Below are 17,492 nucleotides of genomic sequence, written 5' to 3' on the forward strand. Positions count from 1 at the left end.
AGTATTTAACTTATGTGCAAAACAGAAAACTAATTTGCACCCCTTGCATTGTAACATGGTTTTATCCAGGAGACTTAAATAAGAAGTTTCTTAAGTTAAGATCCGTAATGAATCAGACTCCCAGTGTTTAAATTTACTGCTCGTGGCGGTCTACTGTCATTTCTACACCTGCGTTCGATGGATTTCTTCTTCCGATGGATACCGGCCAATATAAGTCTCCATTAATTGTAGTTCTATGGACCCTGGTGATTTAAACTAATCGAGGGGCCATAACAAAATTACTAGAAAACAACTTAAGGTGGAAATCAATGCTTTCATGATCATAATTAAACAATAGAAAACAGTAAATTCGATGACATTACTATACCCCCAAAGAAGCCCCCTGAACAGGATCCTCTGTGGATGGTTTGAATGAAATAGGCTGCACCTCCTCACTTCTCTATGCAAAACCATCCACAACTTGTGGCTACAAATGTTTTAAAGCATGGTGCAGGGGGCTGTACCATAAGAGTTTATGTCTATGGGCCTGATTCATTAAGGATCTTAACTTAAGAAACTTCTTATTTCAGTCTCCTGGACAAAACCATGTTACAATGCAAGGGGTGCAAACTAGTTTTCTGTTTTGCACATAAGTTAAATACTGACTGTTTTTTCATGTAGCACTCAAATATCAAATTTAAATTTCAGTGTACAAATAAGCTATCAAGTATGTGTGTGCTACATGAAAAAACAGTCAGTATTTAACTTATGTGCAAAACAGAAAACTAATTTGCACCCCTTGCATTGTAACATGGTTTTGTCCAGGAGACTGAAATAAGAAGTTTCTTAAGTTAAGATCCTTAATGAATTAGGCCCTATATTCCTACAGAATAAAGAAGATTATGATCACATGTTCAAGTGCAATAGCACTCAGGACTATTACACATGCATGGGTGGAAGAGAGCCAGACACTGGCCTGAGAGTTGATGAAAAGTGCATCAAATACTCATGTGCACTTTAGATACTTTGAGCAGGTTGCCATTCATTGAAATGCCTTAGCTAATGTGTCTTTTATATAAAGAGGCTATTTATACTTCTTCTGATAAAGCCATCTCAGGATTAAATAAATTATGTCTTTCAGTCTGAATTTCTTTAAAATGAATAGGGTTATTGCACTGCCCATGAGAAAAAAAAAAATATTTGGGGGGAGGGTTACGGTACATATAATATAACTTATATATGATATGAATCGCTATATTTTTATATATAAAAGCTTCTTTAAAAAATAGTTTTCCTTTTAATTTTTTTTATTAATAACAATGGAACTAGAAGCTCAACCCGGGTTTCCAGTTTAACACATGGGCCACTCACTACCCATGCTTAATAGACCAGGGGGTAAATGTATCAAGCTGAGAGTTTTCCGGCAGGTTTGAAAAAACAATCAGATTCTAGCTATCATTTATTTAGTACATTCTACAAAATGGCAGCTAGAATCTGATTGGTTGCTATAGGCAACATCTCCACTTTTCAAACCCACTGGAAAACTCTCAGCTTGATACATTTACCCCCAGAATGGGGCTCCGTCATGATAAATAACTCAGCTATTGCTGTGGCAGCTGAGTGAAAAAAGTTAATTTTTATTGCCACTGTTATGTACGTCTAGTCGCTAACCAATAACGATTGTCTACTTCCAGTGATGTGATTCCAAAATACAATGCGATTTAATAGCAAAAAGCAGCAGAGTAACAATTCAAATAAAATAAGTACAGCCGTAACTTATGCAGGCGCCCTGGATCCAGTATACAGTCATTCCGTCCTGAAGTCTGTGATCAAAAGTGACTGAATAGTGGTCCCAGGGCCCCTGCTTATATACAGTCAGTGATACAGTGAAAACAATACAGATGATTTGGCATGTTTCCATAGGTTCAGGCTTCAGGAAGGTTCGGTGTAATGCACGTCATTGGCCAGTTCTAACAATGCCATCCAAGGGTGGGGGTCAGCTCTCCAGAAGATGCATACTAATCTTCCCGTCAATAACTAGTTCAAACTGGTCTATTTACATTACACAGACAATACCATTTCAGATCATTTATTCCCTATCATCCATAACTAGCATACGCAAGATGCGATCCTTCAGGCGAATGAACCGGACGTCTGCGAATACATAGGGGATTAGAATGATACCAGACATGATATGTTTCCTGTGACCTGAAATTTAGATCTCACTGAAGTATACATAACATTATAATATTTCACCATGAACTCTGCTACATTTCATTGCAAATAACTTTGTGTTGCAACTAATTTTAATATGAGCTAATTACATGTGTATGTGTTTGTGTAAATGCGTGTATAAGTGTTTGCACGTGTTGTGGTTAGATACGCTCCTCCACGCCGTAGCGTGCTATTCGCATAACTTCAGACATAGACAATCGGATTGTTAGATATTAGTTTGCAATGACCATATCCAATTATCTGACTTCGACAACACTAAAAGTGTTGATTTAAGTAAAGGTAAGATCGCCATTGCAGCAGCTGAAAGCATGAATATTACATGCAAAACGCCGAACATGTCTGATAGGAGCAAATAACCTTCTATTGGTGACTACAGAATCTGGTAGATGTCTAGAACATCCAACACATTAAGATGTATGAAACACAGTGTGTGGGGGGTAATCATAGTGACAACAGTGTGTGTGGGGTAATCATAGTGATAACAGTGTGTGTGGGGTAATTATAGTGATAACAGTGTGTGTGGGGTAATCATAGTGATAAATGTGTTATACAACAACTTTCTACAAAGGCAACGTAATTCACCCCCAGCTTTTGAATGTAGCTTTCCAACTATGTTGTATAGGCTTCTGTGTATATTGTTATATACATTTAAATTATATATATATGTAGGTTTTCTCAAGTTTGCTTTATCAAAAATCACCTATTGCGTTCACGTGATCTTACTGTCCATATGCACTTTGCAAACAGGGTTCGTACCCTTTCCCTCTATTACTCAGTATGAGATTATTACATAGACAATTGGTTGAGACACATTTCTAAAGGTGGCCGCACACAAATGCTCAACTCCAGAGGATCATCATTCAGTTTGGTCAAGTCAGATGAGATGTAGCCATTTGTCTCTCAAGCGGACGAACCCGTCTTTTTGTGGTTGTGGTTGGAAGATGCAAACATATACGGACCTGAGTCATTAAGGCAAGTAAGGCAAAAAAAGGAGTAAATGTTCTCTGGGACAAACCATGTAACAATTCAAGGGGTGCAAATTAGTTTATTATTTTGCACATAAGATAAATACTGGCTGTTATTTCTTCTAGCACACAAATACTTGATAGCATTATTTTTACACTGAAATTTAAAGTTGATCTAGGACATGTCCTACCCCAACTATAAATCTGGCCTCACATTTTAAATTTACCTCCCCCTCCAATGCAACATGGTTTTGCCCAGGTACAAAGTTACTCCTTTTTATGCTTTGCTCTCCTTAATGACTCAGGCCCATACAGCTCATCTTTCATCCTCATTTCTCCCTGTGATTGATAATGTTCCTATCAATTTTGTGTTATTGTCTAGCATCCATGTCAAGTCATGTCATGCACCAAATACTGAAACATTGGGCCAATTGCCCAATAATGGTTGTAATATCACAGAATGTATGGCCAGCTTTAGTCTATTACGTTTAGTCATTGACTACGACCATCCATCTGCAACTCCTGTTTTATTTACAACTAGAAAATTAAACACCTTTGTTAAACTGATTCAAATGAGAAAACAAAATCCATCTTGAATTCTAAACAGCAATTACTTCCAGGACAATTCAACAGTCCAGCGCAGTAACATTGTAGAAACCTGTATTTAATTTTGCCAGAACTCGACTACATACCAGTTTTCTAAGGAGACAACCTACATGTTTAATGCTCTCACTGTAAAGAATCCTGTTTTACCCTAAGAACACATAACTGAATAAGCAATTGCAAAATATATTAGTGACAGTTCATATGACTAAGTAGTCTTTTTTATGTTTAGTTCCAAGTGTAAAAATCTTGACTTTCTTACCACTTTTGTCACACAGTGTTCTACAAATTGTGGTGGTGGATTCATGACGAGGGAAGTGCAGTGCGTAGATATCCGTGAAAACCGACCACTGAGACCCTTTCATTGTCAGCTGCCAGGAGAGAACCCTGTACAGAATAATTCTTGCAATCCAGAGCCTTGCTTGTCGTGGCTTGCCAAACCCTGGAGCGAGGTAATGTCCCACAAATCTGCATGCTATATTGTTTTAATCAGCCACAAAACATGATTGTTTTGCACAATGCAAAAACCTTACCCCATCTCCACCCCTGGTAACTCATTTAAATTTTCCATGCAGAGAAATCACATTTTTCCATCCTGGCGCTGCATTTTACACAACATTTTACACAGCACGGTGGCTTAGTGGTTAGCACTTCTACCTCACAGCACTGGAGTCATGAGTTCAATTCCCGACCATGGCCTTATCTGTGTGGAGTTTGTAATCTACTCCCCGTGTTTTTGAGTGGGTTTCCACCGGGTGTTCCAGTTTCCTCCCACACTCCAAAAACATACTAGTAGGTTAATTGGCTGCTATGAAATTGCCTTTAGTCTCTCTCAGGCTGTGTGTCTGTGTGTGTGTTAGGGGATTTAGATTGTAAGCTCCAATGGGGCAGGGACTGATGTGAATGAGTTTTCTGTACAGCGCTGCGGAATTAGTGGCGCTATATAAATAAATAGATGATGATGATGAACATTGCGACAAGATTGTTATGCATACTGAATTTCGTGCAGAACAAAAGCCATCATCCTATTGTGCAACAGTTGCAGGTGTAAACCTGTCTCAACAAAAGAAATCTAAACACCGTCTCAGCAGCACTGTCATTGATTCCTCCATTATGTTTCATCAAGCGTTGCTGAGATATTAAAACATTTCCTGAATATCATCATTTTCTAAGCATTTCAGTTTCAGTTGCAAATAAAAGAAATCCTGGCATCTGCTGTGAATATTAGCAGTGATTTCACAGAACCGAAATAAAGGAATTAACCTGCAGTTTCTGTGTGATTCATCTCTAAAGATTACATCTCGATAATCTCTATTTCATATGTCTGTGTTAATTATTAATATCAGGATTTCACTAAAACGGAAGGTTAATATATACACCATGCTGAGAAAATGATGAAATGTCAGGATACACAAAGAGCAACATCCATATTAGCTTTTTATCCATTCTACTAAAGATACTTAACATTTCTTGCTGTGAAATGAAGCTGTAATTAAACAGAGAAAATATGAGTTTAAAAGAGGAAAAAAAAGAAGATAAAGTAAAAAAATATTGGTATAGTGCAACTTAAAAAATAATAAAATGAATGAGCAAAATGTCACACATATTTAAACAATTTATTAAGAGGAATCAAACATAATGGTCCACTTAGAGTTTATGTTATGCACAGTGGGGAATGAATATATAGTACATGCATTCTCTAGGCCTGAGTCATTAAGGAAAGTAAGGCAAAAAAAGGAGTAAATGTTCTCCGGGACAAACCATGGTACAATGCAAGGGGTGCAAATTAGTTTATTATTTTGCACATAAGTTAAATACTGGCTGTTTTTTCATGTAGTACACAAATACTTGATAGCTTTATTTTTACACTGAAATTTAAAGTTAATCTAGGACATGCCCTACCCCAACTATAAATCTGTCCCCACATTTTAAATGCACCTCCCCCTCCAATGCAGCATGGTTTTGTCCAGGTGCAAAGTTGTTCCTTTTTATGCTTTGCTCTCCTTAATGACTCAGGCTCTCTATGTACATATATAGTCTCCATTCTCTAGTTCCCTGCAAACCTTTTAACTTTGCATTCATCGATCTGTGGAGGGGCATTATGCAACAAAATTACTTAATTTAATTATAATCATATTAGGATTATTTACAAAAGGAGCAGAATGGTGCACATTTACTGGTTTTGTTTGTGAATAATGCATTTGTACTTACCTCTATGTATTTTATACTTTGTGTTAGAAAAGGCGATGGTCTCCGAAAATATGGCAGCAACTGAGCTATTTAGGAAGATACAATTAATTAGCTAGAAAGGAGTATAATGAAACATTGCAGAATCAATATATTTTCGACTTCTTAAATTTGTACTTGTAATTAAAAACTTGTATTTAAAAAAAATAACATATAAGTTACATTTGATATGAAATGACTATACTGTGTACAGCCAAACATAAACTGAGCCCTGAAAAATATTTTTACTATGTGTTCACAACCCATTGAAAGCTGAATTATTATTGTGACCTTATTTTTTTAATTTAAATGGATAATGCAGTTTTTTGTTTAGGTCACTTGTTCCTGGACATTGAAGAGGGGTGATTTAGCTGAAATCCAGTGCATCTTACTTGTTATCTTAAGTGTTGATAGTTTATTTTTATCAATTAACAAAATGCAAAGTGAATGAACAGAAGAGAAATCTAAATCAAATCAATATTTGATGTTACCACCCTTTGCCTTCAAAACAGCATCAATTTTTCTAGGTACACTTGCACACAGTTTTTGAAGAAACACGGCCAGAAGGTTGTTCCAAACATCTTGGAGAACTAGCCACAGATATTCTGTGGAAGTAGACTTGCTCAAATTCTTCTGTCTCTCGAAGGCTTAGGAACTGGGGTGCAGAAAATTGGCAGTAGGTGCTCTGGACTGAGGAGTCAAAATTTTAAATAATTGGCTGTAATTGAAGACAGTTTGCTCGTCGAAGGGCTAGAGAGCAGTACAAAAATGAGTTTCTGCAGGCAACAGTGAAACATGGTGTAGTTCAGAGTGCCCACTACCGTAATGTTCGCCAAAACAAATGGCCATCGACTGCACTGCGTTTTTCGGCAACATACCATCTAGAACCTCTACTAGCAAACGCCAGACAGCCCGACAATCCATAACAGGCATTGAAGTTTATCCAACCAGGAAGGGTAGGCGGGTAACTTCCTGATCATCAGAGAATAATTCACTCTCCACACTTTTAATCTATACCCAGCCCTCTCCTGTGACATCAGATGGGCGTCCACCTCCCCCAGGTGGAATAATTACAGTGGAGTGACACAGCCTCAGCTTTTAATTTCCTTCATGCTTACTTCACCCCTCAGATCTTAATATATATATATATATATATATATATATATATACACATACACATAAAGTACCGTTGGGGCAGCACAGTGGCACAGTGGTTACAAAGGCTGACTAACACCATTGGACAGGGCCATCACTTCCATTAGGCACAATAGGCAGGTCCCCGGGGCCCTGCGGGCAAGGGGGGGCTGTCCGAGGCAGCGCTGGAAAAAAAAAAACCCTGGAAAAAAAAAAGAAAAGAACATACTTACCTTGCGGTCACGTCAGTTGGCGATCCGGCTCCATCCCTGGTCCCCTCTTCCGTGCTGTGCTCGCAGTGAATGTTGGGCGTGATGTCACACCCAACATTCACTGCAAGCCAGGGCCGGATTAACGGAATGGAGGCCCCTGGGCTAATGGGGCCCCCATTCCCCCGTGAGGCCCCCCCCATTAGCAGCCTGGCCCCCCTGTTAGCTGACCGCCCCCCCCCCTCCTCCCTCCCCTCCAAGCGCTTACCTTCTCCTCTCCTGTCACTGCAGTCCTCCTTCCGCGGTGGGCTGTAAGCTCCTTACTGAGGAGATCTCGTGACACTCTCGCGAGATCTCCTCAGTAAGGAGATTACTGAGCGCCGGAGAAGGGGGACTGCAGTGACAGAGCTCAGCATTGATCGGGTTCGGGGCGCCCCCGCCCCCGTCCCGATCAATACCTCTGCTGAACTCTGTCAAGGGCCCCCTGGATGCCCGAGGCCCCTGGGCTGTAGCCCAGTTAGACCTCGGGTTAATCCGGCCCTGCTGCAAGCACAGCATGGAGGGGCGCAGAACAGAGAGACTCAGGGCTAGATTTACTAAGCTGCGGGTTTGAAAAAGTGGGGATGTTGCCTATAGCAACCAATCAGATTCTAGCTTTCATTTATTTAGTACATTCTACAAAATGACAGCTAGAATCTGATTGGTTGCTATAGGCAACATCCCCACTTTTTCAAACCCGCAGCTTAGTAAATCTAGCCCCCAGTGTTGAAAAAAAGAAGAGAAGGGTATCGAACTTAAGGTAAGTTAAGGGGGCCCCTATATGTATATGTAAAAAAATGTGACTTTATATATATATATATATATATATATATATATATATATATATATATTTAGGGGCCCTGGTGCACTGCATTGCCTGAGGGCCCATAATGTAGTTAAGGTGACCCTGCCATTGGGGTCATGATTTTGATTCCTACCAGGAATTTGTCTGCGTTTCCTCTTGGTGCTCTGGTTTTCTCCTACAGTCCAAAAATACCCAGGGAAGGCTAATTGACAAAATTGACCCCAGTGTGTGTGTGTGTGTGTGTGTGTGTGTGTGTGTGTGTTATAGGGAATTTAAATTGTAAGCTGTAATGGGGCAGGGACTTTGAATGACATGTGACTGAATACATATCCACTGTACTGCACTGTGTTATATGATTGGCACTATATAAATAAATGATAATAATACCATAAAGTAAGTTAAATTATCAATACATGTGTATTAGATAAAGAAAAACAATGTTACATTTGCAGCCATATGTACAATCATTTATTTAAGAAATGCTGAAATATTTCAGACAGTGTAGTGGGTAATGGAACATGAACGTTTAATAAAACACAGGTATTCTGGATATTTTCTTTAGAATCTTACAAGAGTCAACATTCTATTTGTCTCGCTGTTTAAGTGTTCTCTTTTCCATACGATAAAGATTGCCAAATTGAAATAGGCATTAATGTATAGAGAATACTATGGGATGAACATAGTAGTACAAGGAAAAAAGATAATTGTGATGTGAACATTTAAATGCATGTTGTTATACTGTCAATTATTATTGCAGCTTTGACCGTTTGCCTTCATTTGCTTTTTTAGGCATTTGACTACTTTCATAATGTATAGATATAAGGTCTTAGATTAGTAGGTTACATGAAATCATTGTATTGTGTTTCCATAATTATACTTAATACTAATTATTTTATATTTGTCCAGTGTTCAAAGACATGTGGGAATGGTATTCGCCAAAGAGACGTATTTTGCCCCAAGGAAAATCGATGTGATCTGAAGAAAATTCCAGTCGCTATCTTAAACTGCAGTCACGAGCCATGCGTCAGCTGGAAACCAAGCAACTGGACAGAGGTACAATATTACTCTCTGAAATGTAAATTTCCAATGGGAAATTAAGTTACAATATTAAAATGATGAATAAAAGCCTAAAACTGGCCTTACACACCCTGGTAATATGGTCCAATATCACTTGTGTTTCTCCAAGATCATCAATCTAAATAGATGACCACTATCAAACTTTGTGTGGGGTCAAGTGGTCCAGCAGTGTGACCTGAGCTTCACATATGTGGGCCAATTCTATCCTGGCTATCATGTGGCAGTAAGACCCCATTTATGGACAACTAAAGTGTAGTTGTAGAGTTTCATTTACGTCTAATACCAATGGTGCTACAAGGCTCGGCGATGCTAGGTCCTCCCTCTGAGGTCCCCACACCTACCCAGCATTGTTTTTCAGAGCAAAGCATGGGAGCAGGGTCAGGCTGGCCTGTGAGGCAGATGGGCATCTGCCCCCCCAGGCCAACTCCATAGTGGGCTACCTTGGGCTGGATCACTGAGTCACCTGCATTTTTTTCCTGTAAAATGTTCCTAATAGGCTGTTGGGTCAAGTCTTGACCCAGCCCCATTCCTCCCCCCCCTCCGTGCTAAAATTTGCCAGCCCTCCCTTGCCTGGGAGACTACAGCAACATCACCAGGCCAAATTTTCTATGGGGCCTGATGATTCGTTGTTCCACCCCTGTCTGATATAGATGTCTTTCATGCAATTTGAAAGAGATTTGGGGTTACTAAAAACAGCCTATAGTTTTATCATGTATGAAGGTCTTATAAATCAACCTGGGACACTTCCAGTTACAGATAGTCAAAATGTTTGCACAAAGGAGCATGGTCGCCTATGTATAGGGCACTAGTAAATGGGTATGGTGCAGATGTGGAAAAATGTCCAGCTATAGAGTATAGAGTCACTTGTAAAAGTTGTGCTCTTTAATATTTTATTACAGAGCCAATAAGTTTTAATAGTATCCTGGTTTCTTCATGGTCATAAGAGATCCAATGCACTTAAGATTTTCGTTAGCTCCTTCACAGCAACATTTGTTTAACTTTGCTAAACAGACTCTGAAAAGATAAAAAGAATATACTATTGTATTACAAAAGTGTCTACTTCAATGTCGAGAACATCATAGGAGCATTTTCTCGCTTTTCACTTTATTGTGTCAGATGAGCGCTCCACACATCTCAATCAAATGTATCAGACAAAACCCCAATAACTGATTTCTAAAGTATATGCATAATTAATGTACAGTATATGGGAAAAATGCAGATCTCCTATGCCTGTTTATTGCTAAATAAAAGTATGACTGAGCATTCCCTCCTAAAACCAAACATTCCCCAGATATAAATCTTAAGACAAAGAAGTCACATATATTCTATTCTAATTTTATACCAATGTCTCACTGCCTTTAACCAAATAGTGCTCAACTAAATTAAAGACAATATTCCCAGCTTATTTGTGAATAATTCTTGTTCAGTTCTCTACTGGGTTTCTAAAATCAGATTTTGTATGGCACTACGGGTCTCAAGAGTGTAACATCATCATTGTGTCAACATGTTGAAAACTTAATTGTCGTCAAAGCCAATAAGAAAAGCAAGTGGGGATGGACTAGCATGTTTTCCAATCTTCATACTGGTTGGCTGAATTCTACAGCACACATATTTTCAACATTCTTTTTTTACATCATAAGACATTAGATAAAGTAATAAATAACAATTATTTGCACAAATCATCTTGTTATTAATGGTATAAAATAATTTGCTGTAATAAAAAAAGTACTATCCCTATATATATATATTTAGTGGCACATTGTTGTGACCCGTCAGGGAAGGAAGATTATGGAGGTTACCAACTGGTACACTCTTGAAATTCATGGTTTGTAGATAATCAATTAAGGAGTGACTGGGTAACGTTTATATTATAAATTGAATCCTGATGGCATGGGATATCCAAAAATTTCACTGTACGTTTAAATGGCCACTAAGTCTTTCTGTTTATATTTACTTTGCCATGTAAATGACATTTTCCAGTAGTCTATTCTCCTTTTGGAAACTCTACTTTTACTAAGGAGTATTGCCTGAAAGACTCTTTGTTGCTACTCATTATTCTAGCAAGGTCAATTTTACAGCTTTTCACACTACTGACCAAATCAACCTGCTCTGCACTGATGAGGTTATATATAAACTATATTCACAAAAGTATTCGGACGCTTGACCATTACACCAACAGGGACTGTAATGACATTGTATACTTTAATATGGAGTTGGTCCCCCTTTTGCAGTGATGACAGCTTCCACTCTTCTTGGAAGGCTTTCCACTAGATGTTGGAGTGTTTCTGTGAGGATTTGTGTCCATTATTCTGTAGAGCATTTATGAGGTCAGGCACTGATGTTGGATGAGAAGGCCTGGCTCACAACCTCCGTTCCAGTTCAACCCAAAGGTGTTCAATGGGGTTGAGGTCAGGGCTCTGTGCGGGTCAGTCCAGTTCTTCCACACCAAACTCATCAAACCATGTATTTGTAGTTCTTGCTTTGTGCATTGGGGCACAGTCATGTTGGAATAGAGAAGGGCCTTCCCCAAACTTTGGGAAGCATAGAAATGTCCAAAATGACTTGGTATGCTGAAGCATTAACATTGACCTTCACTGGAAATAAGGGGCCTAGTCCAAACCCTTAAGAGAGCCCCATACCATTATCTGTGCTCCACCAAACTTCACAGTTCACATAATGCAGTCAGGCAGGTAATGTTCTCCCAGCATCCGCCAAACCCAGACTCACCTACCTGACTGCCAAACAGAGAAGCTTATTTCATCACACCACAGGACTCGTTTCCCCTGCTGCACAGTCCAGTGTCTGTGTGCTTTACACCACTCCATCCAACGCTTGGCATCGGTTTTGGTGATGTGAGGCTTGCATGCAGCTGCTTAGCCATGGAAACCAATTTTATTAAACCCCCGCCACACAATTTGTGTGCTTACATTAATGCCAGTGAAAATTCGGAACTCTTCAGTTATGGAATCAGCAGAACGTTGGCGACTTTTACGCACCATGTGCCTTAGCAGTCGTTGACCCCGCTCTGTGCTTTTACGTGGGCTTCCTCTTCCTGGCGGATTTGCTGTTGTTCCTAAATGCTTCCACTTTCTAATAATATCACTTACAGCAGACCGTGGAATGTCAGGCAGGGATGAAATTTCAAGAACCCTTTTATTGCAAAGGTGGCATCCTATCACAGTACCACGCTTGAAGTCACTGAACTCTTCAGGATGATCCATTTTGTATGACAATGTTTACAAATAGAGACTGCATAGCTAGGTGCTTGATTGTATACACCTCTGGCAACGGGTCTGATTAAATCATCTTAATTCAATAAGTAACAGGTGTGGCCAAATACTTTTGTCCATATAGTGGGTGTGTAGCACTTATTCAGTGGACTGTTCAGCATTCACCCTGGCAACAAATTCTGATTTATGTAATTCTAATTATACATTAACGTGAAAGATCACTTGTATACTTCAAGAGAGCAAGAGAGATTGCATCTTGTCATTTGTAATCACTTTACAAATCATTGTTAAATCAAGGATGATAAAAAAAGAAACATATGCTTAGTTCCTAGAGTTTTACTTCAGGTTTCTAGAAAAGAGAGCACAGAGAGAGTTTTAATTGACCCTTATGTCACCAGTACAACATAAGTGTTAGGTCATTAAAAATGCACAATGCAAGACACAAATGAACACACACTGAACATGTGTAGTTTCACTGTTTTAGGGCAATGACATATTATTTTATATTTTAATGTTCTTGTGATTTGATTCATGACACCAGACCACTGCAATGCACGGGCTGGCTGCCAAATTTTAGCTAAGCATCCTTTTAGGAACATTTTAAAGGAAAAAAAAAATCATGTAGCCCAGTGACCCAGCCCAAGTAACTCACTATGGAACCGGCCCAGGGGGCAGATGCCCCCCTTTTTCCCAGCCCAGCCTGCCCCTGCTACAAAGGGTCTCTTCTGCAGTTCATCTAAAAACTCTTAATCTGTATATAATGCTAGGCGACATAGCAATGCACAAACCAGAAAATGGGTTTGTCTGCACCTATCTGGAACATCTGATACAACAACAAATTAAAACATCAAATGAGAACTCCTACCAAATATTACTAGTTTTTTACACACCTAATGAATTAATATTAACTTATGTCATACCACATTTTACCTTAACGTACTATTCCTCCATTTCACAGAGGCTGTTGCATTAGGTCTTTCTTGCTGGCTGACAGTGAGTGTTGGGGTACCCTATGGTTTGTGTACTTTCCTAGCACTTCAGCCAAATCAACTCTTCTGTACCTTCAGCTAAGCGGGAGGAGTTGTGTGCGCTAAACCATTAGATTGCTTGATGCCTGCACAAAGTTTTAAGCAGGCATGTTGGGGCAATACGTTTTCTATTTTGAGTAAGTGTTATCTACAAATTTTTTCAAGCATCTTGAGAAAATTGCCTGCACTCGCCTCACACGCTTTCTTTCTTCACACATTGGACCTTCTTCAGATAGACATTTGTTCCCAACACTCCACAGAGACTGAATAAGTAGTCAATGATTTGGTCACTGTTAACTCTAAAGGTCATTACTCACTCTCCTGGATCTCGCTGCTGATTTGACTGTTGACCACTTTCTTCCCATACAAAAGCTTCAATCGCAAGGTCTTCAGGACACTGTCCTATTCTGGTTCTTATCCTACCTATCTAATCACTTTTTCAGTGTTAGTTTCTCTGGATCCACTCCCTCTCCACTTCCTTTATTAGTTAAAGTACCACAAGGCTCCGTCCTAGGTCCTCATACTTTTCTCTATCTACACCACTTCTCTTGAAAAATGATTAAGCTCCTTTGGATTTCAGCATCATGTATGTGGCTCATACCTAAATATATCTACCATCTTCGGAACTCTCACCATTTTTGTTAGCCCCCATTACGGCCTGTCTTTCTGCCATTTCATCTTGAATGTCCTCTCGCCAACTCAACCTCAATCTTTCAAAAACTGCTAGTAATATTCCTACCAGCCAACAGAAGATGCCTACCTGACATTTCTGTTGACAACATGTCAATAAATCCTACCCCATAAGCTTGCTGCCTAGGTCTGACTTACATCACTTAACTTGTCTCAAATTATCTCCCAACTTGATACCTCCATTCTTCACAAAATCTGCATCTCTCATCCACCTGCTCCCATTCCTGGCTACAGGACATTTTTCAGGCTGCACCCACTTTGTGGAATTCCCAACCTTGCACAACATGACTTTCAAATAGTCTTCAAGCGTTCTCTGAAAACCACCTCCTCAGGCAAGCTTATTACATTTCTCTTATCCTCCCTAGGGTACTTAATTACCATCCTCTACACAGTTCACATAAATCTGAATGTGTGTTCTTTCTATACTCAATCAACCTTCTGGCCCCTGACTCCTTGACCAACATTGCTGTGTGATTGGATCATATAGCCAATTAACCACTTTTAACCTTTTCAATCTGGCTGGACCAATATGCAATATGAAGCAATTAACCTCATGTATCAAACCCCTATTGCCTATGGATTGTAAACTTGTGATCAGGGTCCTCTTACCACTCTATCTGTCTGTATGTAATAATAATAATAATAATAATAATATTAATAGATAGATGTGATTGTTATTAGACAAATTAACATTCTGAGGATTAATCTATGTGCAGATCCAATGTGTTTTATGGTGAAATAGAACAACATTAATCAGATGGTGCTACTTCCCTGCCTTGTTCATATAATATTATTAGCAGCACAACAGTCTATTATGAGGCAGTGGATATATATAGATATATATATATATATATATGTGGTAGGTGCAACAGAAGGAGGGCGCAATAGTGATGTCAACAGATTATACTGAACAAGGTGGGTACAGAATAGGTTGGCATAAGGATGTGATACAAATCTCTGGGTTGGTATCCAACAATAATGTAGTTGAACCAGTTCACAAATCCAAACGCTAGACAGAATGTTCAAGCATGACAGTCACTGATGTAAAGATAGTCAATTTCTAATGCCATAGTATGAGGTGTGCTAGCTAACCATATGGAGCTCGTTGAACAGAAGTAATACTGTTTGCGATTCAACAGATAGACAGGAATAAGTGGAATTGCGTGTAATGATACAGTTCACCAGATAACAAATCAAATAGGTGGGAGCGTACCAGAAAGTAAAATAAAACCAGCTTATCTGTATCAGGGTCTCCGACAGGAAATCTCAGCTCCGTCTGGTGTGTCAGGAACAGGCAAAACAGCAACTGCAGTATACAGTAGTTCTTAGCCTCAGGCAGCCGTCCCCATACAGTCACCGCTCACAGTTTCGACTAACAATAATCAGTGTCTCTTTCCATTAGGATGTCACTTTGCAAAGTGCATGCAATTAAACGGGTTGCACTGATGTCTCCGCCGACTGATCGATAGCGGAACCCGGTCTTCCGGTCTGCCTTACCTCAGCTCAGAAGGTCAGAAAATTACTGACCTTCTGAGCTGAGGTAAGGCAGACCGGAAGACCGGGTTCCGCTATCGATCAGTCGGCGGAGACATCAGTGCAACCCGTTTAATTGCATGCACTTTGCAAAGTGACATCCTAATGGAAAGAGACACTGATTATTGTTAGTCGAAACTGTGAGCGGTGACTGTATGGGGACGGCTGCCTGAGGCTAAGAACTACTGTATACTGCAGTTGCTGTTTTGCCTGTTCCTGACACACCAGACGGAGCTGAGATTTCCTGTCGGAGACCCTGATACAGATAAGCTGGTTTTATTTTACTTTCTGGTACGCTCCCACCTATTTGATTTGTTATCTGGTGAACTGTATCATTACACGCAATTCCACTTATTCCTGTCTATCTGTTGAATCGCAAACAGTATTACTTCTGTTCAACGAGCTCCATATGGTTAGCTAGCACACCTCATACTATGGCATTAGAAATTGACTATCTTTACATCAGTGACTGTCATGCTTGAACATTCTGTCTAGCGTTTGGATTTGTGAACTGGTTCAACTACATTATTGTTGGATACCAACCCAGAGATTTGTATCACATCCTTATGCCAACCTATTCTGTACCCACCTTGTTCAGTATAATCTGTTGACATCACTATTGCGCCCTCCTTCTGTTGCACCTACCACATCTATTTTCGGCCTTACCAGCCAGAGTTTTGAAGGAAGGCTGCCTCCTCACATGGAAGAGGTGTATATGTGGGTTTAACTTTATCACTTCATTTATACAATACTGCATTGAGCGCCAGTGTTTATATCTTGTTGTCTACATATATATATATATATATATATATATATATATATATATATATATATATATATATCTCTAATATATAAATGCTTAGTGGCGTCTGTGTGTGTGTGTGGAAAAACAAACCAAGTTGCAGCGCCACCTGCTGGGCAGAGTTATACACTGACCTACTAAATTCTTAGTGTGTGTGGGAAAAAAAATTCAAAAAGGGCTGAAATTGGTAGGGCTCAAACTCATTTTCGTGAGGTAATTTTACCTCATGAACACACATGTGTAGAGGCGTGCGTTAGTGTGTGTGTGTGTGTGTGTGGGGGGGGGGGAAACTATTTTCTCAGAAAGGGCTCATCCAATTGACCTAAAATTTGGTATACTGACATTATTTGACAAAAAAATTAGAATAGTCAAGTCAGTTAACTTCCATCATCCCCCCTTCCCCCTGTGGGAGGGGTAGTAAAGGCTAAATTTACGAGTTGGGGGTCAAACTCATTTTCGTGAGGTAATTTTACCTCATGAACACACATTAAAAAGGCCGCTTGCGTCAGGAACTAACGCTCTTCCCCTGAGGAGTCCTGGGCTAGGTCCAAATGCATGACAAGAACCTTTTTAAGACCTTAAGTAGGTTGATTTGACTAGAATGCATGAGTATCATGCACGGGTTAACTTATATGTATATATATATATATATATATATATATATATATAGCAGCCCTCACGGGGAAGACATTGATCAGATCTTTGGAATCATATGTTTATGATTAAGATGGAGACAGAATGCTATAAAGAGAAGTATACAGGGACTTATTTTTAAAGCTGAAACACATTGTTCCTCATATTTACTCAAAGGAGGAACTAATAATATTGATGACGGTATTTATATGTATCACATGGTACAATTTGGCAAATTCGAAATATGACTTTGTTGTCAAGTTGCATTGAAAACCCAATAAACCATATTTCTATTGTTATTGTT

The 17,492-nt window shown here is 39.3% G+C and overlaps 1 protein-coding gene across 1 annotated transcript in view; it reads left to right on the forward strand.

Moving 5' to 3' along the window:
* Positions 1-17,492, forward strand: part of ADAMTS12 (ADAM metallopeptidase with thrombospondin type 1 motif 12) — a 461,827-nt gene that overhangs the window by 403,600 nt on the left and 40,735 nt on the right. Inside the window, exons 21-22 of the mRNA XM_075214451.1 lie at positions 4,061-4,234; positions 9,102-9,248. Of these exons, the coding sequence (XP_075070552.1) occupies positions 4,061-4,234; positions 9,102-9,248 (321 nt within the window). The remainder of the gene's footprint in view (positions 1-4,060; positions 4,235-9,101; positions 9,249-17,492) is intronic.

Source organism: Mixophyes fleayi, chromosome 1 (genome assembly GCF_038048845.1).
Source record: "Mixophyes fleayi isolate aMixFle1 chromosome 1, aMixFle1.hap1, whole genome shotgun sequence".
Taxonomy (NCBI): Eukaryota; Metazoa; Chordata; class Amphibia; order Anura; family Limnodynastidae; genus Mixophyes; species Mixophyes fleayi.